General features: G+C 41.5%; 1 protein-coding gene across 3 annotated transcripts in view; it reads left to right on the forward strand.

Moving 5' to 3' along the window:
• Positions 1–24660, forward strand: part of POMT2 (protein O-mannosyltransferase 2) — a 31657-nt gene that overhangs the window by 4105 nt on the left and 2892 nt on the right. For 2 of the 3 annotated variants that reach the window (XR_004418201.2, XR_004418202.2), the window contains exons 6-21: positions 1236–1395; positions 4862–4968; positions 5880–5962; positions 6555–6664; positions 8684–8750; positions 9555–9627; positions 11036–11114; positions 11872–12023; positions 13652–13743; positions 14833–14909; positions 16046–16117; positions 16329–16388; positions 16568–16673; positions 17650–17790; positions 18447–18561; positions 19252–19466. Coding sequence is in view for 1 of the 3 variants with exons in the window: in XM_033062488.2 (XP_032918379.1) it covers positions 1236–1395; positions 4862–4968; positions 5880–5962; positions 6555–6664; positions 8684–8750; positions 9555–9627; positions 11036–11114; positions 11872–12023; positions 13652–13743; positions 14833–14909; positions 16046–16117; positions 16329–16388; positions 16568–16673; positions 17650–17790; positions 18447–18561; positions 19252–19357 (1600 nt within the window). In the remaining 2 variants the exon portion in view is untranslated. Of the gene's footprint in view, positions 1–1235; positions 1396–4861; positions 4969–5879; positions 5963–6554; positions 6665–8683; positions 8751–9554; positions 9628–11035; positions 11115–11871; positions 12024–13651; positions 13744–14832; positions 14910–16045; positions 16118–16328; positions 16389–16567; positions 16674–17649; positions 17791–18446; positions 18562–19251; positions 24250–24660 lie in introns of those variants that run through there. The other variant, XM_033062488.2, reaches the window with a different exon arrangement.

Raw genomic sequence — 24660 nt, forward strand, 5'->3', positions numbered from 1 at the left:
GTGACTGGAGTACACCAACTTACCTGTGACTGTAAGCACCTATAAAAATCCTGCTCTCTGAGGTAAATAGTATAATTTGTTTAGTCTAGAGAAATGGCTACAAAAACTTAGAGGGAAGCATAGGCAGGATAATTCTGAATAAAGTAATCAAGTTGCTGAGGACACTTGCTGTAGACCCATCCAGAGAACGTGGTGGTTTATAGGTATTGGGATATGTCAGAAGGCTTCTTTGTGGCTGGGCTGCACCGAGTAGTTTCCTTGAAATGCATCCCAAATTCAAAGACATTAAAAGTCGAAATTCTATGTTATATATGAGCAGTTTTTAATTTCATGAAACATTCAATAACTGATCATATCAATCTTAGTGTGTCTACAGTTTGTGTGGCTGAAATGTAGCCTGCAGCATCCTGTATGGTATCCAAGGCTATCCTTATCTACAGCACATTCCCCAGGGAATACAAGCACTAAATTACAGTGCTTGATCAGCTCTGTGTGCCCTAACCTGAATTTATTTTTCATATCTCAGAACTAATCCTCTTGTCAAAATAGCTGATATTCTGCAAATTAAAAGCCAGCTCTAGCTACTGTGTTGCTTAGCAGGTCATGGGGATTTTGTCTAGTTGAAATAAAAGCATCAAGGCATTAGGAATCGGAAGGAAAAATGTTTTAAATTTTGCTGTCATTTTTTTTCATCTCTCTTCTGTGATTCAATTTTATGTCAGTTTATAATTTGTTTGCTTTTTAATGCAGCTTTTGTTTGTGTTTTGGGTAGATGTTTTCTGCTAAGGCTTTCTTGCTTTAGTAGGGGTGGCTGCTCTTTGCCTCTTGTTCTTCCCTGTGTCCCTAAATTTCTGAGAGAAGAAAACTTGCACTTTATAGAGCTAAATTCTTGTTTCTGTTCTCAGAACTTCCATGTAGTCAGACTTTCTTCACACTATTGTTTTAGTTTATAGCTGATGTCTGTGTTTCCATCCTTGAATGGGAGATCTAGGGTTGCTCCCAGCTTAAGTGTGCCTGAAGCCTGTATCAAGGCTTCACAAACGTGGATCTGAAACCATTTTCCTTGTGTGACTCTAAACTAAATGAAAAACTTTTTCTTCCACTTCTTACGGGTTCCTGAGAAGATGGACTGTAATTTTGTGGGGTAACTGATTTGTTAGTTATTTTTGTGATCGCAGGCTGACAATTAATGTAGCCATCATTTTATTTACTGACTTGCTCTACTGGTCCTGCAGGCCATTTTCTGCCTCCTGGTGGTTCTGGCTGAGTCTGACTGGTGTGAGCCTTGCTGGAGCAATGGGGGTAAAATTTGTTGGCCTTTTTGTAGTCCTCTTGGTTGGCCTGAACACAATCTATGACCTATGGGACTTGCTGGGGAACCTCAGCCTGTCACTGGTGAGTTTCAAAGGTTTTTCTTTACTTTTAAGGGCTTGTTTGTTTTGTTTGCTTTGTAATTCTCCTAGTCTTTGACAACCTTGCAAGTACCCAAACAGAGATACTCTGTCTGCAGCAAAGAGAGGCATCTGATGTGGGTGATGAAAAATAGAGATTAAGGTTATAATGAAAAAATTATTGCCAGACTTTTGAAAAAACCAAACGCACTTATATTAGCAGTACGTATTAGTATACAAGCAGAGCAGAAAGATTGTTACTTTTTCCTGAGAGAAACTATTATCATTCCAGTTTGTTAAATTTTCAGTTTAAGCTAGAAATGCTCATTGGGAATGGCTTTACAGTGGCCCAAAGCAAGATGTCCTGCACTCTTACCTGACTTTCCTAGGAGTATGTGCTACCCGGCAGACAGGCATGTCTTGTAGCACTTACAGTAGTTTCACGAATACAAGCCGCGCGGATTATAAGCCGCACCCCCGGTGCCTCGACAATGTTGCTGTCTTTGTCAATAGATAAGCCGCACCCCGAATATTAGCCGCACTTTCGTTCGTCGCGAGAATCCGTGCGCAGCTTTCACAAATTGGCCAATTAGTAACAGGATCGCGGCATAGCGGGCTTTACTGGCTCGGGGCGGGGCCAGGCAGGCTCAGCCCGCTCATGGTTGCCGACAGGGGCCGGCTGGGTGGTGCTGCAGCCGCCGCCGGGCTCACTGGCCCCCCTCTCCCGTCAGCACCGCCCCGCCGCTGCGTTTACGTACTCGCCCTGCCGGCGGGCCAGGCACTGCCGCCGCTGGCAGGCATGCCGGCCGCGTCGCCGCTGCGTTCACGTACTCGCCCTGCCGGCGGGCCAGCCGCTGCCGCCGCTGCCAGGCTCGCCGGCCGCCCCCTCCCGTCTGCACCGCCGCCGCGTTTCCTCGCCCTGACCGGCACTGCAGGCCCCCGCACCGCCGGGCTCCCCCACGCTGCTGGCCCCGATTCTGCTGGGCTTCCCCCGCTGCCAGGCAGCCCCACCCGCCGGCCTTCCTGCTTCTGCCATGCTCCCCTGCACTGCTAGCCCCAGTTCTCCCGGGCTCCCCCGCCATGCTGGCTCAGGCTCTGCCGCCCCCCCTGCCCCGCCCTGCTGGCTCAGGCTCTGCCGCCCGCCCCCCACACTGCTGGCCCCGCCTCTGCCAGGCTTTCCCACCTCAGCCGGGGCCGGCCGGGCTCCAGCTTGGCTTGGGGCTGCCGCGGGCTCTCACTTCCGTGTTGGCAGCTTTTAGAATTTTGTTAATGTATTAGCCGCCCCGGAATATTGGCCGCACTTCCGGGTTTCCACCAAAATTTTGGTCAAATTGGTGCGGCTTGTATTCGTGAAATTACTGTAGTTTGCATAAACAGCATGAGCTCAGGCTGTGCTTTGTGAGAGCAAGGGGAAAGAGGCTGCACAGCAGGGGCATCATGAGTTGTAGAAATGCTCTGCAGTGTCCATAGCCAGGTAGGAGGATGAAGGCAGCCATAGCCTGCTTGATTTAATACATTTAGTTCTTCTAAGCCCTAACAAATTTGCTAGTGGGTTTGAGTGTCCTGGTCTAATGTATATTGCATTTTATGTTTGCAAAGCATGAAATCCGCTATTTGGAGAAACACCTCGATGTACCATTTGCTGTCTTGCAAATGGTGGGAAAACAAATTCTTCAGTCATATCTTTTGAAAAGTGTTCAGTTCTCTCTTGTCTCAGCCTCTTTTGAAGCTTGAAAATTCTGTTTTTGTCTCGTTTGTCTTCTAAACAGTGGGGGCATGGGCAGGACTTCTTTTATTCCTCTTGTGTGATTTGTTTTCTTTGATTAATGTGAATCAATATGGGCTGCAAAGATTCAACGTTCCAACTCCAGAGAAACACTTCTTGAGCAAAGTCAGTTAATTGCTTTTGAAATAGGACAAATCCATCATGTCTAAGCTTTCTGCCAGCAGACAGCTGCACAGTGATTTCATTTGTGCTGCTGGCAGCAAAGGCAGCAAACTTTTGAGTGTTAGAATATGTAAAGAAATCTACTCCAGAAGGTAGATGCTTTCTGAATAGCTATTTGGCAACCTTAGTTCTTGAGGAGAGGGGAAAAAAAGGTGAGGATTAGTCTTCTGAAAGCCTGAATAACTTACCTCTGCATTTGTTAGGAAGCTACTTATGATTATTTACATGCAATTCTTTGCATGGGACTAACTTGATTTCTAGAATTCTCAACTTGTATTGGTCCGTTGTTCTGGTTTTCTCACTGTTGTCTTTCACATGCACTTCCTTTATTTTGACTTTGTATTGAAGTCTTTAGTTAAAGAAAACGATTTCTTGAAAATTGCAGCATATTGAGGCCTTTTTAAGTAGGGAACTGGAGGTTTGTTCACGTGCCTCTCTACTGCCTATATTGGGTTATGTACCATCAATCAGCATTTTTCTAAATGTCCAGTGGTTATTAATTGTTCTGCTGAAGTACTTGAACTGAACAGCTCTTTCCTTTGTTGACTTCAGTGAGTTTTACAATGTGTTCAGCTTTTTCCATTCCTTCTGAATTAATTGGATACTAAGGGATAGAGAATGATTAGCTTAATGATTATATGATAGGTATCATGTTAAAAAATATGGAGAATATCAAGTGGATCTGCTTTCATCCACTTCAAAGTTAGTGTGGGCATTTAGCAAACAGTTTTTACTCTTTAATTTTTTTCATCTTCCACAGCTATTTATTAGCCACAGTCTTTTTTACATTATTTGTTCTACTACCAGCATTGTCAATAGGTTCTGAAAAATGTAATAGCTTCTTTGGAATCTGTTTGCAAAACAATTTTTCAGTTGGTTGAAATAAAATATTTTGCATTCATTTTTGGATGTCTGAAGAACAGGTTTTGCTACTGATTTTTCTGTAGCTTCTGGCTGAGCAGTACTAGAAGTTGCAGTGTGAGAGCATCCTTGCCAAGCAAGGTGATTTCTGTAAGTGAAGCATATCTTGATCCCCAAGATGTCCTGGTTACATTCACATTTGCATAGACTTATTGGGGGAACAAATTTTCATTTTTCCTCTTGCTTAGCTTTGGTAGTTACTATTTTGAAAGCCACATCTTTGCTGGGATTTTGGGTTAATATGTGTACCACTGATAAACAAATTAAAGTCCTTGCTCTCAAAGTATTTTCAATGGGGGCTACCCAACCTCCTTTGCCAAAGTTAGGGATGCTCAGCACTTTGGAACGCTAAAATCTCCCATTTCCTGTTTTTGTCTTTTTTCCCATGACCCTAGGGTTTTGAGGTACCATAGCTCCAGCTTTTGGAGATACACAGCAAGGTCTGCCTCAGCTTTTTACCTCTCTCTGGGCCTTTGAGGTAATTCTGCAGCCTGGTGGGCTTTCTTGCACAGCAAGCTCCAGCTATAGGACTGCTGCTCAGAGTCTTGTGAAGGAGCAAAGTTGTTCCTGCGCTGTTTGATCCAGATTGTGTTTGTTACAGGTCACGTTTGGGAAGCATTTACTGGCTCGTGTACTCTGCCTCATCGTGCTCCCGCTTGCTCTCTACACGGCTGTGTTTGCTGTTCATTTTGCAGTGTTAAATAGAAGGTATTTCACAATGTTTTCTCCAGAGGAATTACTTGTCTTTGCTTTGAATTAAAGGCTATTGGTTATATTGTGCTCCACTTTCAGTGTCAGAAGTACAGCCACAAGCTGTGTCTTTTTTAATTCCCTGCCCCAACTCTCTGGCCAAGCTGGCAGTGAAATTGAATTTGAGCTTGAGACTCTCTGAAATATCAAGCAAGTAACCTAACCACACTTCCTGTGTCATTTTTTTCCTCTTCTCTTTCTGGGACCTGAAAATGTCTCAACTCTGTTCTTTGTCTTTTTGTAATTAAAAAAAGTCATTGCATTTCTGAAAAATGGCTGTGATTAAAAGAGTCTGAGTGTGCCTGAAGGGAGGGCTCTTTCCTGAATGCTTGCAGCCAAGGGATGCTTTTTACAACGAAAGAGCTAGTAAAATGGCCAAGTAATGTTTTCCATATGCCAGCATTAAAAAATGAGGTGAATAAGCATTTCAATGTAAAGAAAGAATAGAAAAAGAAAGCAGTTATTTTTCAGTTAAAGTTGATTGGTCTTACCACTAACCTCTTAGCAGAAATAAGACTACAGGAGCCACAGAGAAAGGCTTTGTTATATCTGTCCTGACAGTGGGTCAGGTTATTTATAAGAACACCTCCAAAGACAGTTCTGATGCTTTGTGCAGTGCCTACATTTGTACATTTTTATGACCTCAAGCCTTTGCAGCTCTGGACAATTTCCTGCAAGACTGTCTTTCTGCTGTGATTCACAACATTAGAGAAGTGTGCCTCTTAAGGGAACTGCACCCACTCTTCTTCACATGCCCAATCTGATTTTATAATTTTTGTTCTGTAAAAACAACTTGGTAATGCATGACAGGTGTTTATATGCTGTTTAGTGAGACTTCGAATTGTCTTATTCATTGCTCTCTTTTGTAGTGGTCCTGGGGATGGTTTCTTCAGTTCAGCTTTTCAATCCCAGCTGATTGGGAACAATCTTCATAATGTCTCCATTCCAGAGCGTGAGTATCCAAATGAATAAAGCACTCTGAATGTTGTCAGTGTACATGAGAACTTAAATAGAAGTGGTATCCCAGCTTTTTTCTGGCTGTTCTCTGCTCCGGAGCTATCACTGGGGGAGCATCAGGTCTGTTCTCCAGGGCTGAGTTTTCTCACTTGGATTGAGGGGCTAGGAGGGAAAATGTCTTAAGCCAGTGTATCAGCTCTGCTATCCAGTAGCTGAGCTTCCCTCCCTTCCCTCTTGTATTGCTGTAGGGGTCAGCAGTGCTTTAATTTGACTGTATATTTTTAGGGGAAGCTGTCTCAAAGCTCTCATTATGAAATTACAAACAAAGGAATGCCTTACCACATCTGTCTCCCACGTAGTGGGAGAGTTTTTAAGTGTTTCAGCCAAATGTTATGTAACAGGTTCACTGAATCCTGGTTGGGGGTGGGAGAAAGCTTGCAATGAGCCCTGTGGAGTAATGTGTCAAACAGGAAACAAACTTCCATCAAAACAATGGAGAATGCATGCCCAATTGAGCACTGTAGACTAGCTGGGGGAGATACAGGAGAGCTGGCTTATGTGTTTTTTCTTCCTTCTTTCTCATGCAGATTTGGCATATGGGTCTGTGGTCACAATGAAGAACCTTCGGATGGCAGGGGGATACCTTCACTCCCACTGGCACCTCTATCCAGAGGGCGTTGGGGCTCGCCAGCAGCAGGTTGGTGTGCTGTGCTAGTATTGCCTGTGACTACAGCCACTGACTTACTCTCTTTGCATTTAGCATTAGGGGCCAAACTGGTAGGGGCTACGTGTTTACTCAGAATCTGTACCCTCTCAGGGCCACAGCTGTGCACTTGTCTTGGAACTCTGACTAAAAAGGAGTCCTGAAGAGAGCCTGCCACACTGCACCAGAGGGGTGACTTACAGTAACAAGACTTTGCAAGACCACTGTCCATAAATTGAGTCTAAGAGGACTTCAGAATAGTCTTCCATAATGAAAGATACCTCAAGGAAGGTTGTAAAATTTTGTTTAAAACAAGAACATTATCTTACAGCTTTTTTAGCTGTATATTAGAAGCAAGAGAATAGAATGCTATATATTGTTTTACTCCAGCCACTGGCTTCTGTGACCTTACATGAATCCCTCTCCTTAGTGCCTTGCTTCCTTCATCTGTCACTGAAGAATTTGTAATGCTTTGCTCATTAAATTAGATACTGTATGTTTGTAAGCCAATGTAGCCGTATGGAAACCATCTGAACTAAGGGCTTCTCATTAAATGCAATTAGTGAAAGCAAAAAGCAATTAAGTGAAAGTAGAAATCAGAAATCATGTAACTATTCCTAATTAAGAAGTACAAACATTAAGTGGATTTCTTATTTTTGTCCATCATCATCAAGCTTCACAAGTCTTTGCCGATTCTGCGCTTTTAACAAAATGTATTCTGCAGTTTGATTATTAGTGTCTAAAAATTGTTCTGAGATCCTTGGAAAAAAGTTGCCAGAGAAACACAAGTGTTTGGTTTTTAACTCCTTGTGTGGCTAGGAGGAAGTTTTCAGAAGTGAAAACTTGGTCTCGGATCTTTTTTTCCTGCTGCTTTTCATAATCAGAGTATCTAATACTCTAGCATGACATTAATGTTTATTGCAGTAGATGGAGATGTCATGCTAAACTGCCTCAAGCACAGGCAAAATTGGAGTGCAGATCATGCTTTAAGACACTGAAAGCAGGGAAAGGCAATTTGGAGAGAACACTAATGGGAATTCCTTGTGGAAAATTGTGGAAATTTCCCCGCTGTGCTCCCTGCCCTGGTGGGGGGACAACAGTAGGGTTCTAGGGTATTTTCAGGGCTCTGGAGCAGGGAAGGGAATTTAGAACTTGGAGGAGATTGAGAGGAAAAAGTGATCTCTCTACTTCCACTTTCCCCTCCTCTCCTGATGGCTTGACCTCAAAGTATGAGGTTCTACCTCCAGCTCTCCGTTTTTCCCCATCATCAGACACTCCTCTGTGTTTTGTCTCTCACCCACCCACTGGGCCACCTGCTCCCACCTAAGAGAGAGGCACAGGTGGGGCACTGGGCTAGGGTCCCACAGAGCAGGGCTTGCTGCTCTGTAACAGGAGGGTGGGCAAAGGGAGTACAGTTCCACATGCTCTGGGGAGCAGCAGCCTGGAATAAGATGGTCTTTGATGTCCATGGTGGCAGTAGATGTAGTTACTCTGTGTGAGGCTGAGCAGGCTGGTAAGGGTTAACTGTGTAGTATGTGTGGCTGTAAAGGGAGATCCCTGAATCCTTACCTTGCCTGGATCTTTTGGCAGATATGGTTGTCACAGTCAGTTTGTTGTCCTAAATCTCTACTGTCTGTAAAGCCAGTGCTGCTTCTATCTCCTGGTTCGGATAGTGGTTGGTGATTATTCAAGAGTTCTGGTTTGGATATCCTGTTGTAGAAGGAGTCTCTGGAACGGGTGAGGGGAGGTCAGACTGTTTGGAGGCTGTTGGTGCATGTGAACTGCCATGAAGTGTAGTGCTTCTGAGTATGGGCTATACACTGATTAAGAGGTGTCATCTGGGTTAAGGAGTGGCCCATAACTGGTTTCCTGGGGGACACTGTTATAAACGTAATCTCAGGATTTCTGTGTGATTGGTGCATTCATTTGGGGCTTTGATTTGCTGGTGAATGTGTGACTGCTATCAACAGCTTTTTTTCTTGTTAGGTAAAATAATTAATCCTGTCATTTCAGGTCACTGCCTACTTACATAAAGATTTGAATAACCTGTGGATCATAAAGAAACATGATTCAGATACAGGTAACAAATACCAGTAAAGCGCCTTTTATAACGGCTGCTTCTGTTTTTCACAATATTCTGAGTTCTTTCTGGGGCAGAGTATCCTTCATGGATATGAGGGGGAGAGAAAGAAGAACAAGGGGAAGTTGTCTCCTTCTTGGTTTACACTGTGTGTGTCTACTGTGTTTTTGGTTCTTCTCCAGATTGTATAGCTGAAGTAAATAAGCTTTCCTTAGCTGAAGGTTGCATTGACAATTTTTCAATTTTTGTTTAGGGCTGCAAATAACAGTAGAGAGGAAATTTGTCTGAACTGAGTTAATATTTTATTGCAATCTGTTATTGTGGCTAAGAGTCTTGGGAAAGCTGGGTCCTGTTACAGTTTGGTGCATTGTGTTTGACAGATTTTTGTGGATGATTGCTTGGGGTGAGATAAGAGTAGCAAATGTGATGATGTATCATTTGTACAGAAAGCCATTGGTTTGGATTATGTAGTGTATGTAGCTGAGGCATGCTTGGTCTGGCAGTTTCATTTTTTTTTACCTGCCTCATGTGTTCATAAAAATTAACAAGAATTGTCTAAAGAGCAAAAAATGTAAATAACATAGATGTATAAGAAAAACTATAATCAATGTTGCAAGAGTCATTTATAGTTCACATTCTTTGGAGTAGCTCTCAGGGTCTAGAGCAACGTTTTACACCAGGCTTAGAGTCAACACAGCTTTGTTTGCTTTATTATCTGCTTGAGGCACAAGCATCAGCAAGAAATTTTCTAAGACCCTGGTAAGTTTGTCAGTGCATTGATATGATCAGTTCATCTTCCTTCAGCAGATCTGTCTGACCCCTCAAGCCCTGTGGAGTTTGTGAGGCATGGAGATATTATTCGTCTGGAACATAAAGAGTAAGGATGATTTCTGGGATTCAAAGAGATTGTGTGATTGAACAGAATTGGAGACTCTGGTTAGGTGAGCACAAGCAGGCTGTGTGATAGAGGTATCTGTATATCTGAATTTCCAGTGTGAGGTTTGTAGAGTTTTTCTTCTATGGTTTATGTTTTGAAAAGTTTCTATTAAATGAGAAACTTTTAAGAGAACCACACAACCTAAGCAGCAGGGATATTTGTTCAGTTGTGTGAGGTGCAATAATCAGGGTAACTCTTCCAGAGAAGCAATTTCAAAACCCTCATTCTGTTGTCTGTCTCCTTGCTGAATTTTCTAGACAAGTGGAATATAGGGTTTTTTGTCAGTGTACTGCAAGTATCCCGCTCCTATATTCATAGGCAGTATCCACCTGCTGAAGTTCTCAACAGCACTGAGATCACAGCAGTTAAACACTTTGAATGAAAATGGAAGCTGATCCCTTCCCTTTCTGCAGGGAATACCTAAGAGGAAGCAGGGGAACTGTAGTGACTTGATATGTAGTCTTTATCTAGTCTAATGTCACTGTGCCAAAATGCTCTGTGCTTTCACAGCTTTGATTTCTGAACAGAACCTCTAAACTCATGAGCCAGGAAATCATGTATTTTATTCAGTATGGCACATGCACAAATCATTGCTTAGGTTTCCAAAGTGATTATAAGATTTATTTGTTTAAAATTTTGAATTTGGGGGTTTACTATCAAATACATGGTAATGAGGATGATAAAATCTTGATAGGCAAAGTGGGTTGAGTCCTGATGCAGTCTCTGGCGTGGGAGTGAATTGGTGGTGCTGGGGAAGGATCTGGCAGGTGTCACAGGGATAGCAGTGTCCGTGCTGATGGCAACGGTGCCTTTGGCAAGGACTGACGGGCTATGGCCAAGTTTGTCTGGTTGTCTCAGTTGGCAGACCCTGTCAGGGTGGGAGGCTCTTTGTCTGCACTCTGCTGGTACTAAATGGTGGCTACCAATTTCCCCCTAAATTGTAAAACTTTCCTCATGAAAGTAAAACTGATAGTTACAAAAGGTCAGGATCTTGCTTTTCTTCCTATAAGACAGGTCTCTTTGTCACACTTTTACTATTAATTAAAAAAAAAACAAAACCACCAAAGCAAACCAAAACAAATCTCTTCCTTTTAGAGGTGGTAGATTGTAGTTTGAGGGCTGGATTTATTCATGCTGTCATCCATTTCTGTCACTGCCCAGTGTGGCATAAGCTGAGAGTCACATGCTGGGAAGTGACGGTTTCACTCCATGTCTCCCATCCAGTTAAGACTGCATCCTGCCGTGCCCTCAGCTGGAATTCAGTGGTTAGAGTACTGGCAGATCTCAAACCAATGTTTTTATCACAAATTGACAGGGTTCAAAGGTTTGACTTTTAATTTCATTTCAGAACTTCTAGAAATCTGCACAGTCACCAGCATGAGGCTCCCCTGACAAGGAAGCATTTTCAGGTCACTGGCTATGGAATAGTAAGTGAAGGCAAGATAAAACAAAAACTTCTTCTTTTGGGAAGAGTTTGTATCATGCCAAGGGAATTTATTGTTGCTTTTTTTAGTTTGTTAGCCAGGATGATAGATGGACATCTGCCATCCTCAAGGAAAAATCTGATGTAGTATGAAATGCCTTATCTCATATTTAAGGTCTATTTGACGTGAACACAGATAAAAAAAAAAATTTAAACTTTTGCTGTCAGTCTAGCTTTTGCAGCATTCAACTCCAGAAATGACAAACTGAGCAACCTTGAAGTTGCTCTGACAAGTATTATTTTATGTATTTGGCCTTGTCACATAGACAAGTGTTTTTTTGACAGAATGATGACAGAATTTTGAATCACAAAGATGAAATATGCTTTGAGGGCTGAATTTCTAAATGCAGAGATCTATTGCCTAAACCCGTTTTGTGAAGCAGCCAAGTTGCCTCTGTTTATGCTGTAACTCTGAACTACAGTCAAGAATGAATTGAAAGCAAACAAAATTAAGGCAGGCAACATAGAGATGTATCTGAAGTGGTTGCTTATATCTAGAATGATGTCTTCCTGATGGGGAATCTCTTCTGTGGAGTGTGAAGGAGGCTGGTCTGGGCTAGTTTTTTTAGCTTTGCACCCAGTAGAGTTTCAGAATTTCCTATTTGCAGTGCTCCAGTTCTGTGTCTTCTAGTTTGGGCATTCTTTCATATGTTTTTTCTATTTTTGTGATTTTTTTCTCCAATGGTATGTTTGCCTGATAGAATGGAACAGGAGACTCCAATGACTTCTGGAGGATTGAAGTGGTAGGCAGAAAGACTGGGAAGCTCATCAAAGTCCTGCGGAGTCGGGTCCGGCTAACCCATGTGGCCACAGGCTGTATATTGGGATCTTCTGGAAAGACTCTGCCAAAATGGTAACTAGTTTGTAATCCCCATCCACCCCTGCAGAGCCTTGAGATGACATGTTCCTTCGCTCAGTGGTACTTTTAGACTTAGCAATAACTACATTTCTTCCATTTCTTTAATGGAAAAAAAATGTAACTAGCAGGTACTAAGAATATTACCAGAGGGGAAGATCTGGGTTAGGGTTATGCAGTCTGTTACAATTAAGGTATACAGCTCTGAAAAATAATATCCCTTATTAAGAGATCTGAGAGTGGCATGGACATAGATCTTGTCATCTGGTAAGGAGGGGATGACAAATACGTTATTTAACGTGTTATTTGTCCTTGGGGTTTGCAGAAATCACTGGAAACTGGGGCAGTTCATGCTGTTCTGTACACAATCTTCAAAATTGCTTTCTATTGGTATTAATTTACGTTGTGATTACATGACCTTTGCAATTTTTGCATGCAGCATCTGAAGTGAGGCAGTGGTTACAAGCTGCTATTAGCAAGGGTCAGGATTTTATATGTCCTTGAATTATACATCTTCGTCATTCAAATGAGGTGTATGCAGAGACATCCAGGCTGATGCCAAGCAAGTTGCCCTGTCTGTAAAGCTGCACCATGTGGGATGCTGACATGGATCCTGAGACAGAGGCTATGCATTCCTGTTGCTGCTGTTTTGAGAGCTGCCTCCCTTTCTACTGCTGTAGTTTTCCCTTCACTGTGTTGTGGTAAAACCAGATTCTAAGAAGTCCTGTAGATGCTGAAGCATAGAGCAGGCAAGTACCTCTGGCAACTGCCTGGCCAGGAGTGCAAGTGCCACTTAGACATCACAATAAAACTGGGGTCATGGGTACATAATGTGTTCGGTTTTAAAAAAAAAGCCAATCTTCATTAAGAGTATTCACAAAATATTGTGAATTGGGTTTCCCCCCCGCCCCCAGTAACAATTCACTATGTGGATGGAAGTTATTGCCACAAAATATTGATGATAGTAACAGCTGAGGGGGAAAAGTGCTTGTTAACTGCAAATAAGGATGGTTAGAGTATATTGGATGTTTATGGTTTTTTATTTAATGGGTAGTAATCACTGTCCTTCAGATAATATAATGGTAATTATTTAATGAATTACTTAATCAGTGAAATTTGCTAAGTAGTGATTGATAGAAAATTCCCTGTTAACCTGTCATATTACTGCCTGATTTGATGCACTTTCTCCCAAAGTCTTTGATGTGACCTACTAGACATAGGATGACAGACTAAAGAACAGTTATTAGTATCCTCTAAGGTAATAGTTTTGTTTCTGTACAGTTTCTGTAGATGTGGATTGACTTAAATTAATGATAGTGATTTTCTTTGGAGGAACTATAAGGGTTGAACTGGAAGTATTTTCTAGTTGGCAAGGTGCATAATTTTCAAAAATTCCACATATCCATCTAGGGCTTTTTAGGTGAGAAAGTAAGAAATGTGGTTCAACTATTCTGTAGAATTTTGATGTCAGCTGCCTTGCAGATCTGTTTTGGTTTCTACATGGCTCTTAAAGCACGTAAGAATGCCAACTGCTGAAGCATTACAGGGAGGTATAAAGCTAAACATGAAATGGAAATATTGAGTGTTCCTGTGGGGTGGTGGTAAACTGTTCTGCTGATCCTCAGGGGCTGGGAACAAGTAGAAGTTACCTGCACACCATACCTGAAAGAGACACCCAATTCCCTCTGGAACTTTGAAGATCATATTAACCCTAAATGTAAGTAATTGATTTCCTTTTCGATTGAGAGTGCATCTTGGCTTGCTGTTAAAGGAAGGAATGAGCTATCAGATAGCAGTAATTGGCATTCTGCATTTGAAGTATTTGTATTCTTTCCCAGCTTAAGTGCAAACTTGCTGAACTTGAGTATGTGTGGGATGCAGAGCTCTTTTCTATTTCACTGTTTGTACTGGAAGCTGATGATAATGCTTGAAGTGTAGTGGAAGTATAAAGACTTTTTTAAGGATTTTGAGATTTTTAATGTGTTACAAAAGTGTGAAGCAGTCCAGTACAGGCTGTTATTTCTAACATTGTTTAAGTGGGAATTGTTGTCATTGGTATGAGTATGACATACATATTTCGATGATTTAAAAAAAAATCTTGGCTCCAGTCTGTTCTGGTGTATTTTTTTTCCTTCTCCTGCTGGAAGTGTGCTAAATGATGACTTTGCAGTACCATCAAGGAATGAATAGTGTGTGACAGAGATCTAAGTTTGCCAGTAATGACAGGTGGGTCTTGCGGCCTCATCCAGGAGTTACATATGTTTCACAGGCTCATCTGGCCTCGGGTTGTTCAACACGGTTTTCATCCCATGAATTTTGGGTGACTTGGGCTGAGTTCTGAGTTAAAACACTCACTGTTCTTCCTCCTTGCCTATAGAGCAGCTATGTGCAAACCAAAGGAGAGAAATCCAGGGCTGTTGACTTGGTAGAATTTCCTCTTCTGTTGTAATGCATTTTACATTCCCAAGCTTACAGCTTTTTTACAGATAAACAGCAGCCTATGAAGAGTATGTCTCTAATTTCAGCCAGAAATGCAGCTCTATTTATTTCATGGACTTTTGTATATTTCCATTGTTCCTGGAAGTAAAGGAGGAAATTTTAAAGTGCAACAGTTGTAAAGGTCACTGGGGGATACTTCTGACTGCAAGCCACTATGTTTAGAGTATGAATGAATTGCATAGAGAACTAAAAGAGGTTCTGGAAGCAGATTTGTTGTAGGAGGAGAGAGCTTAGTTTATTATGAAAAAGGCAAATAAAAGTAAACTGTACAAACTTCTAATCTATTTCTTTTTTTTTTTTTTTTAAGTGCCCAATATCAGCCTGGATGTTTTGAAGCCTTCTTTTGCAGAAATTCTGCTAGAATCCCACATGGTTATGATCCGGGTAGGATATAATTGATTCCAGATTATAATTTTCTTCCTCCTCTCTCTTGCATTCAAAAAGAAATAGCACTTTCTGAGAGATCTAGGTGATGGCTGCAAGCTAGGGCAAAATTTGCATGCCCAAGCAACCTACTTGAATTTATACTTAGAAAAAAGGTTGGTCTCAGAGCTAAATCTTCTAAGTCCAAGTTTGGAAGCCTTGGGCTTAGTGCCTGGCTCTGCTGTTGGTGTGATTTATGTACAGCCTAATTATGTAATGTTTTCCCTACCTTCCTGTAAGGCTTTAAAGGAAAATTAGTCTTTGTGAAGCAGGAGGATATTACTGTGGTCAAAATCAGGAAAATCAGCTAAACAGACACTTAAAAACCAGTAAGTGTTTGGATTGAAAATGGAAAACTTCTATTTTTTTTGAAGTTCATCAAGGAGCTGTGACTTCTGGTTTCCTTTTTATCTCTGAATATATATTTTAAAAAAGAGAAGATTTAATATTTGCAAGGTGGACTGCTTTTCAGTCTTTTGCTGTGACTGTTCTTTGTACTCTTGGCCACAGCCCTTCTGCTTCCAGCTCCTCAATCCTTCTGAAGAATGAGAAGTTAATATTTTGAGAAAGAAGTCTAGGGTATTCTTTGCTACTGTTTGTGAAGCTCTTCTCAGATTTTAAAGAGAAAAAAGTAGTCAAGCACATTATTGTTAGTACTTGTAAAGTGTTTTTGTGAAGCATTTCCATGGCAATCAGTGATAATGCTGTCTCAGGTGAGGAAGCACCTGCATGAGTTTCCATGGAAATAATCTTTGAGGCCTTTTTTTTGTAGTGGAGGGAAATGTGTCACAGTAGTCTATAATGAAAGAAGGTCTTGCTTATGCAACATACATCCTCCGTGCCAAAAAAACTGAAGAAGAGAAATGAGAGAAGACTGCCTCTTTTGTGACCCAAAACCCATTTTCACTTGCACAGTAGTATTAAAACATTTGTTGTCCTAATTGTGACCATTGTGGAAGATGATGTGTTTGTATATGTCAAAAAAGAACTTTCATTCAGGAAGGGTATTGATGTATATTTGTGTCCACAGGCATATCTGGGCAGACATTGCAGGATAAGTGCCTTCTCATTTAAATTTTATGTTGATTTATCTGTAGGGAAACAGTGGCCTCAAACCAAAGGACAATGAAGTTACATCCAAACCTTGGCACTGGCCCATCAACTACCAGGTATATTGATCAATCCATGTTCCTTTCTATTTTCAAGTGCTTTTGCAGTGCCTTTTGAAGCACAACACCTTGTAATTGCATTGAAGATGCTGTCAGCTTTCTTTTGTAGTACCTGAGATGCATGGATGGGAATTTGTCTCCCTTTAGACAATGTGCAAAATACAGACTGGACTAATGAATATGTTTTTCTCCCTCTGATCTCTTTCCTCAGGGACTGCGTTTTTCTGGTGTCAATGAGACGGATTATCGGGTTTATTTGCTTGGAAACCCGGTAAGTTGGAGTGAGAACTTCCAAGCCAATGTCTTTAGCAAATTTTAGCTTAGTCTTAGTTCTGCCAGTTCTCTTCCTTCTTCTTTTTGACTGTCTCTCTTTATTGTACTCTTAATGTTTGCATGTCACATGCACATGTACAGCATAAAGGCCCAGATCGCTCTTTTTCTCTTGTGTAGGTGATTTGGTGGCTGAATCTGATCACTATTGGGTTATATCTTCTGATAACAGTTTGCACTGCAGTGGCACTGAAGAGAGGTGTCCAGCTGACATCTGAACTCAAAGGTGGGGTCAGTCTTCCTTTTCATAAATGGCTTTTGCAGGAACCTTAAAAGTGTGGGGATGGCAGGACTTCATGTGTCAAGGGTAGGAAACCACTGAGTTTGGATTATCAAGCAGTGTCCACAGGGAAAAGAGTGGGAACTTCATAGCTGTATTTTATTAGTGAACACCACAGATCTTCTACAAAAATAGTGCATGGCTTACATTGGCTGCAAGGGATACAGGCCAATTAATCAATTCCCTGCGATCAAGCTCTGCATGTGCTCTGTATTCAGTAGTTTGCACAATGTTTTAAGATAAGAAATGTTTTCTGGTGTTTATGCAAAGCAAATGACAAATGCAAAAGATAAAATTATCCTTTATTATGTCCATTGCCAAGGTTTTGGAACTTTTCACAAGCCCTAATTAGCCATACCATCACCATTCTGGTTTACATCAATGGTTGCTTCATTTTGTAGATCTCTTTATGGGAAGTCAGTTCTAAAATGTGGTGGGAACCTACTCAATTATACAATAAGTTATTGGCTAAGCTGTATACAGACACCAGAGCCTTTAGTCCCTTCCCTAGGCTCTGAAAGCTAGGTACCACTTCTTTCCAGGAGGGGCTGACAAAGTGATCATCAGGATGGCTCTCATTACAGAGACAATGAAAATCATCAGAAACCAGAATCACCTGATTAGTCTGATACACATCCAGAGAAACTGCACATTTGGTTTTAACATAGAGCATGGTCAGCCTCCTGCTATACCTTGAGACTTAGGTTTTTGTGAATCTCTTCTGATAGCTGTTCTCCTGAAGAGTGTTTGTATGTTTATAAAGAATGCAGCTAGGATGTTGCAGAGGCTTGAAGCAATTTCAGACCAATACATGACTTCCTGCAAAGATCATTCCTGTTGAGTTTATTTAGTGTGTTAATGTTTGCAAATAGGAACTGTAGCTGAGTTTTTCTCTGCTGAAGTCCATTCATTTGTATTCCAGAACTGTCCAGAGTTGTGCTACATGCTGGAGGGCAGATCACACTGGGTTGGCTCCTTCATTACCTCCCTTTTTTTATGATGGGACGAGTTCTCTACTTCCACCACTACTTTCCTGCAATGCTTTTTTCTAGCATGTTGACAGGTAAATACTAGAGTCTTGGAGAAGACAAGGTAGGGAAAAAGGTGATATTCTGTTAAATTGAATGTTTTTCAGCCTAAAAAGTTTATTATTTTTATAGGCTTTGTTTGCTTGTGCAAAGTGCTTGAAAGCATTGACTTACTCAAAATGTTTTTCACAAAGCAGTTTGCAGTACCAGTTTTTTGTTTGTCTATTTGGTTTTGTTTTTTTGGTGGTGATTGGTTGGTTGATTGGATGGTTGGTCAGTTTTTTGGTATCATCCTGAAGATGCAGTCATGTCTAGTGCTTAGGGCATTTAAATTTAGAGATGGAGTTCCTGGTCTCTGCTATTTTACTGTTCTTATATATTCTTGTATGTAAGTTACTTCCCTCTTGGTTTACTGCCAACACTTTTCTGTCATGTCTGTTTATAATTTGGCCTTGGTAGCTTTTCCTGTGGTTTTATACCAGCTTTATTAGCATTTGGGGACTGGGTTTCTTTTGCCTTTATTCAAATGGAAAGGTAGAACAAAAAGAACCTTTGGTGATCTCTATGGTTCTGAAGGTTACAAAGGTAAACAGATTTAAAAATGGACATGATCTTTTGGTGTTAACAGAGTTTCATTAGCCTAGTCTGTGAACATATCAGCTCTGTTCTTCTGACTTCTTCCTTCTCGTAGGAATCACCTGGGATGCACTACTGAGGTTCTGTGCTGTGTTCTTGTCACCCAGCACTACAGCTAGAAAGGTACATGGAGGTGGATTCCTGGCACTGGTTCTGCTCATCCTGTACAGGTGAGGGCTAAAAGCTGAACTTTCATGAATGGAATGTGTGATAGTTGCCATGTCAATATAAACTTTGCTGCCTGTTAATTATCCTTAGCCTTCTCTTCTCTTCTCTTCTCTTCTCTTCTCTTCTCTTCTCTTCTCTTCTCTTCTCTTCTCTTCTCTTCTCTTCTCTTCTCTTCTCTTCTCTTCTCTTCTCTTCTCTTCTCTTCTCTTCTCTTCTCTTCTCTTCTCTTCTCTTCTCTTCTCTCTCTTCTCTTCTCTTCTCTTCCTCTCTTTTTGTCATACATTCTCAAGGCTAATCCTAAACCTTCAAATTTGATTAGAGTCAGCATCTGTGTCCCAGTAATGCATTATAGAACATCTTTCCATTGCAGGGAATCTTTCTTTTGTTGCAGGACACAGTGTGAACACTGTTCTCCTCCAAACCCACCATTCAGTGGCTTGTGGTTCTAATCCAAATGATGGTGACATATTCCTCAAATACAGGCAAATTTTTCATTATTGTAGGTTTTATCAGATTCTGAGAGAAAATCCTATGTGTGATAACTATGTTCTATGTATATGTTGGGTTCAGCAGAGATTAGAAGGTTTGCAGTAGAGCTTAGAGCAGCCTGAAGACAGAGGTCCCATAGGCTGCGAACTTCTTGAGACAGAAAACTGTGCTGTGTTTGATGGGCATTTGGTTTCTTTCCACAGCTTCTACCTCTTCCATCCACTGTCCTATGGGATGATAGGACCCATGGCCTCCAACCCTAGCAGCCCCATGGCAGGGCTCCGGTGGATGGACTCCTGGGAATTCTAGAGCAAAGGAAGCCTGGGGACAGTGGATCAGAAACATGAGATCTGCATGTCAGGCTGATTCTGGTGCTTTGAAGACGTGACTATAAAATGCCCTCTCTGGAGAACTCTGGGTATAGTAACGCTGTTGCTTTGGCATTTGTTTGCACTGCCTGCATTGGAAGATGCAGAGGATGAGAAGGTCCCCTTAAATTAAAAGACTCATGTCCTGGATCCTTAGGTTACACTAAATGGACAGCTGGCTTCCTAAATGCCAAATCCTTGAAGTTTTGTATGTCAGTCAAACAACAGTGGCATTCCAGCAGCCAGACTGGTACAAGTTGGTCTGCAGTTGCATGTACACTCTGTGTGTATCTTTCTTCTTGTAATCTAAGTATCACTACAGTTTGAAGCACTATAGGACTTCTATCATGATTAACAACATTTTTATGGTGAGGTTTTTGAAAGCCTACTGTTAAGAGTTTGGGGACCTTCATTCTGTCTGCCTTGGCTGTCTGAAGGTTTTTTTGTTCTGACCCTGGATTTTTAAATTTTGACTGAAAGGGTCTGTTTGAAGTCGCCTGAGCCATTGTGCCTTGCCTGTCTCCCAGGCCCTCTGCAGAGATGAAAATTGTTTATTCCTATATACTGCCTTGCTTTCTGGTCACCTTTAATAATTTATACAACTCACCTAGCAGGCCTGGTTTTGGGGCCAGACTGTTCCAGCTCAGCTCTTTGTAGCTTCTTTCAGTTCTGTCTGAAGGTGTCAAGGAAATTACAGTAGAAATGGCAGGGTAATATATTTTCAGCCCCGGTATGCTGTGGAGATCAGCATGGGGATGTACTAGAGACTGTAATGATAGCTTGGAAATCTTGCAGACAGCTGTCATTCAGCTTTTGTTCCCAACTATTTCAGTGCCAGTGCCTGTGCTTTTAAGGGAAGGCTTCATCTCAATGCATGTGGCATCTGCAACACTCGTTGCTGGTGCCAAAATATCTGCTCAGTGTTCCCTTATTGAACAAGTTCCTTCTTTAGACTGCTGAACATCAAATTATAAGGAAATGTGAAGCCAGGCAAAAATTCTTTGTCTGTGAAGTGTCAAGAGCCATTTGATTTTGAATCCACTCCTTCCAAGAAAGCAGAATTTGATTTATCAGGTGCCTTTGTCCTGTGTTAGGTCTATTTTTGTCTGCTTCTTTCACTCCATTTCCTACTCTTCATCCAGTGTCGATTTCTTGTCAGAGTTCAAGTTGCTACCTTTTAGCATCCAGCATGAATGACACTTAGATCACAAACGTGTTCCTATCTCAAGAAGTAATATTTGAAAAACTCTTGTGTGTGTTTCAATTAACTCATGCCTTTCATTTCAGAGTTCTTGCTTTGCCTCACAGCCTTGCATGAAAATTACAGGTAGACAGAGAATAGCAGGTGGGTGTGTCTGCCTTTAAACATGGACTGTGCATTTATTTCTCTTACCACATCTTGGATTCCAGTACATTTCGTAGCACACAGAAGGGCTGCATTAGCATAATTGGTCTGTGGGGGGGGACTAGACTCCAGTCAGACTTGCTCTGGTACCTCTTTAGTAGAGATCCATAGCATTGTTTAGTAAGGCAGCTACTTGCTTTGTAAGGCTCTGGCTTGGTGTGCCACATCTCCCCAGAAACTGAGTCCTAGAGATCACTGGTTCAGATGGGATGGACCTGTGCTTTTGATTCTAAAGGTTTTGAGTTGATCACCTGCTGCTTACACATGGTGGGAAGTCATTGCAGTAATTAGCTGCTGGATTTCATGATTCTTCTCCACTTGTTATTGCAGGAAGTGCTCCTATCTGCATGAGCCAGGGGTTCACAGAGGTGATATATAGGCAAGAAGGATATTGGGGAAGGCTGCAAACTTCTTCAGAGCCTGCCAGATCTGACAGCAGCAGCAAATTGTTAACTGTTGGCAATGTGGAAGGTAGACAGTGCAGTGCTGCCTTGTAACAATGTGATCCAGCATCTTCTACTCCTGGTGAGATTATTGACTTAATACATTGCTATTCTCAGTATGAGCATTCCCTAAGGTAGTCCCATTGTCATGGGGAGGATTTGCCAGAAGAGCAGGCAAAAGCCATGATTTAAAGTTCATTTTTTTCCAGCACATACAATTATACACTTCCCCTTAGCATTAACAACAATAACAAAAAAATCTAAGAGACTTGTGAGTGTTTCGGAATTACTGTTTCTAACACCCTTTATTCATCATATTAAACCTTGGGAGTGCAAAAATTCAGTCAGTAACCTTGGTTTTTTTAGTTACTATGAAGGGGTCAGTTTTGTAGGAATTGCCTGAGGAAGATGAACCAGTCTGTTCCTTGGCTAGGGAGGAACCCTCCATCCTTTATTACTAATAATCTTTCGGATGTGGATTGGCAGCTGAGTGCTGAAGGTAGCAAACTTAATGCTCCCATCCCACCTTCCTAGGCACAAGTCCCACTTCTGTTTCAATACAGACCAAAAGTTTATTTTTCTTTAGGGCTGTCACTTCAGAAATTCTCTTGAGAGCATTTGATTGACATTGAGACTATTTCTTAGGTCTTGTGTGCTGGTAAGGGGGTGGAGGCATACAGTGAAAAAAAAAAATCTAGGTATTCCACAAGAGGGAGCAACTTCCAGCAGAATTTTTATATTTGATCTGGAGTTAAAAGGATTGAAAGACTAGAGGGCAGACATTTCCTCTGTACTCTCTGGAGTGCACTCTCTGCAAGGGTTGGGTTTTCAAGTAAGTGTACATTGATGTAGCTCTGTTTTCTTTTGGGACAAAAATATTGAAAAATTACTCCAGTTAGAATTTGACCTTCAGTATTTGCTTATTAAAACAAAACCAGTCAGGCTATTGCTGAAACATAATAGTAATTGATATTTTGTGAGGTCAATAAAATACAATAATTTAGATTCACTTCCTGGCTCTTTCTTGAAATACCTGAGTGGTATAGACATGAGACAATGGGTGCAAGGCACTCTTTGCTTTCGGAATGGAATTTGGGCTGCTTCAGTTCAGTTTTTCCAGTTGTGCTTGTGGAATGAGTTCAGGTTCTTTTTGAGAACTGCTCATTAGTCATCTTCAATCATGTGGAAAATAGCTAACAGTGCTTTCTGAGGCCAGAAGGTGCTGTTCTCTGGAGCAGCTGCTGTCTTTGAACCTTGCTTGACAGGGCTCCTTTTATTGCTAACAAAGAATTTCATCAAACTGTATCCATGGATTCAAATCACAAAAAGCTGCAGGCTGCCACATTCACTGCTTCAAATTCTTTTTTGTGTGTAAACTCTATTTTCAACTCTTCAGTCTCTGAAGGATAGATAGAGGGCCTCTAGGCTCATCTAGCTTTATCCTAGGCAATCCATCCCTCTTAAAAGGTTTCTGCTAACAGTTGCTCCAGGACATCGATACGCACACATCTATTCCAGCAGCAGGGACTGGCCTGTTTCCAGGAACTGGACCACACATGCTATGAGACACAGATGTGACTGTGAGGAAGATTTGAGTGGAGATTTTGATGCCAAGGTTGCCCTTGGTCCAGGCAGAGGATTTTGTTTCATCGCTGTTTGCCACGATTGTTGACAGCCCTGGGAGCCACCACCACTCTTTAGTCTGTACAGGGTTTTCTTTTTGTGTCTTGATTGGAAAGGCTGATTGATGCAGAAAGGGCATTGACAGAATATACTTTTTGTTTTGTATCTTCCTTCTGGTTCTTGAAGAATGCCCGAAGTACAAGACATGTCTTCGTTTCCTCTAATTTTTTGGCTATGGAACCATTTCATACAGGTGCCTGAACTGAAGGGGTGGGACAGGACATCTTATAGTAGCCTGAGTGAATTAATACCTGTCACATGGTCTGAGAGCAAAAACAGAACCATGTTATGGAAGGGTAAACAAATGTGTTACTTGATAGTTCCCTCCTGTTCTTCCTGAATCCTTCAGAGAATTATTTTTAAGGGACTTGAGAGCAAACCAACTGTTAACATGGAAACACAAGGCATTTTACCTGAAATTCTCCATTGCCCCACTTAGCAGCTTCCCTTCCATGTGACTGAATAACCCTCTGTGTTGGCAACTGTGCACAAGCCCTGTTTCCTCCTCTCAGGATCCTGCTGGCAATGTGAAAACCTTAGCAGTGCCCTATGTCTCTGCCAGCTGGGGAATGTAGGTAAGACTTTTTTTCCCCCCTTTACAGCAAGTGACCCCATGACCCCACACATGGGCAAGCGTGTCATGAAAGAAAAAACGTGTGGACTGTTAGAACAACATAAGGCTCTTCCCTGCTGGGAAAGAAGGGCTGAGGATAAGAACACCACCTCCGTACCACAGTTTCTTTGGGGCGGGGCTGTTGGCTGCATGCAGTCAGGACTGAAAATTCTGTGTCTTCTTTAAAGTAGTAAGACCTTGGTTGTGTGGTTGGTTGCGAGCTACTTCACTTTGTAAACTTTTTTATGCTTTTTACTTGAATGTCAAGGGCTATAGTTTTCACAAATAATATCTGAGGCAACCACATGTTAGCATAGATGCCACTCCTGCTGAATTTGTAATTGATTTTAAAACTTTGCCAAGTGAGCTTGCTGTGTTTTACAAGAGACACAGTTTAGAGCCACCCCTGAAGAGCTTGCCCCTGGTTAAGCAAGAGTTTGGAGCAACAGTGAGAGGGGTTCTTTGGTAATTCTGTTCTATATCCTGAACCTCTTGTACTAATGCTGGGGTGTGCGTGCGTGCATTGTCTGTGAACTGAATTCTTTTAACTACGGTGCAATTACTGTACCATATGGTGTGGATGGAAGAATGTTCCCTTGAGCTATAAATATGTTTTGTACAGGTGATAATGGAAAATGAGGTAGAATTCAGAATTAAATTTTGTAATAAATATCTCTTCTTTGAAACAATCTATTTGTGTCTAGATTTTGGGATGGGTTTTTCCTCCCTTTCATTTCTTCCTCATATACATACTTGAAGTAACAACATGAACTTTAAATGGACCCATTGGAGAATTTAATCTAGGATAGTGATGATGTACATCAGCTTTTAGCCCACAAGTATGGCTGGGCTGCAATTCTGGGATATCAGATTTTACTGCAACCCAAGCCATGTATTGGTAAGCACTACAGGAAGTGAAACTGGTACTTTTGGACAAGAATAAAGTACTGTCTGTTGAAGCAGTTTTTTTTTCCTCCCTATTAAAGATGTGATAAATTGTCAATATATATAATCTGTCAGGTTTAATGGGTATTTTCATCAAGCTTCTGATAGGTTACCTATGAACACTTCATTTGACAAGTCAAACACTTTATTCAGAA

Source organism: Catharus ustulatus, chromosome 6, assembly GCF_009819885.2.
Source record: "Catharus ustulatus isolate bCatUst1 chromosome 6, bCatUst1.pri.v2, whole genome shotgun sequence".
Classification (NCBI taxonomy): domain Eukaryota; kingdom Metazoa; phylum Chordata; class Aves; order Passeriformes; family Turdidae; genus Catharus; species Catharus ustulatus.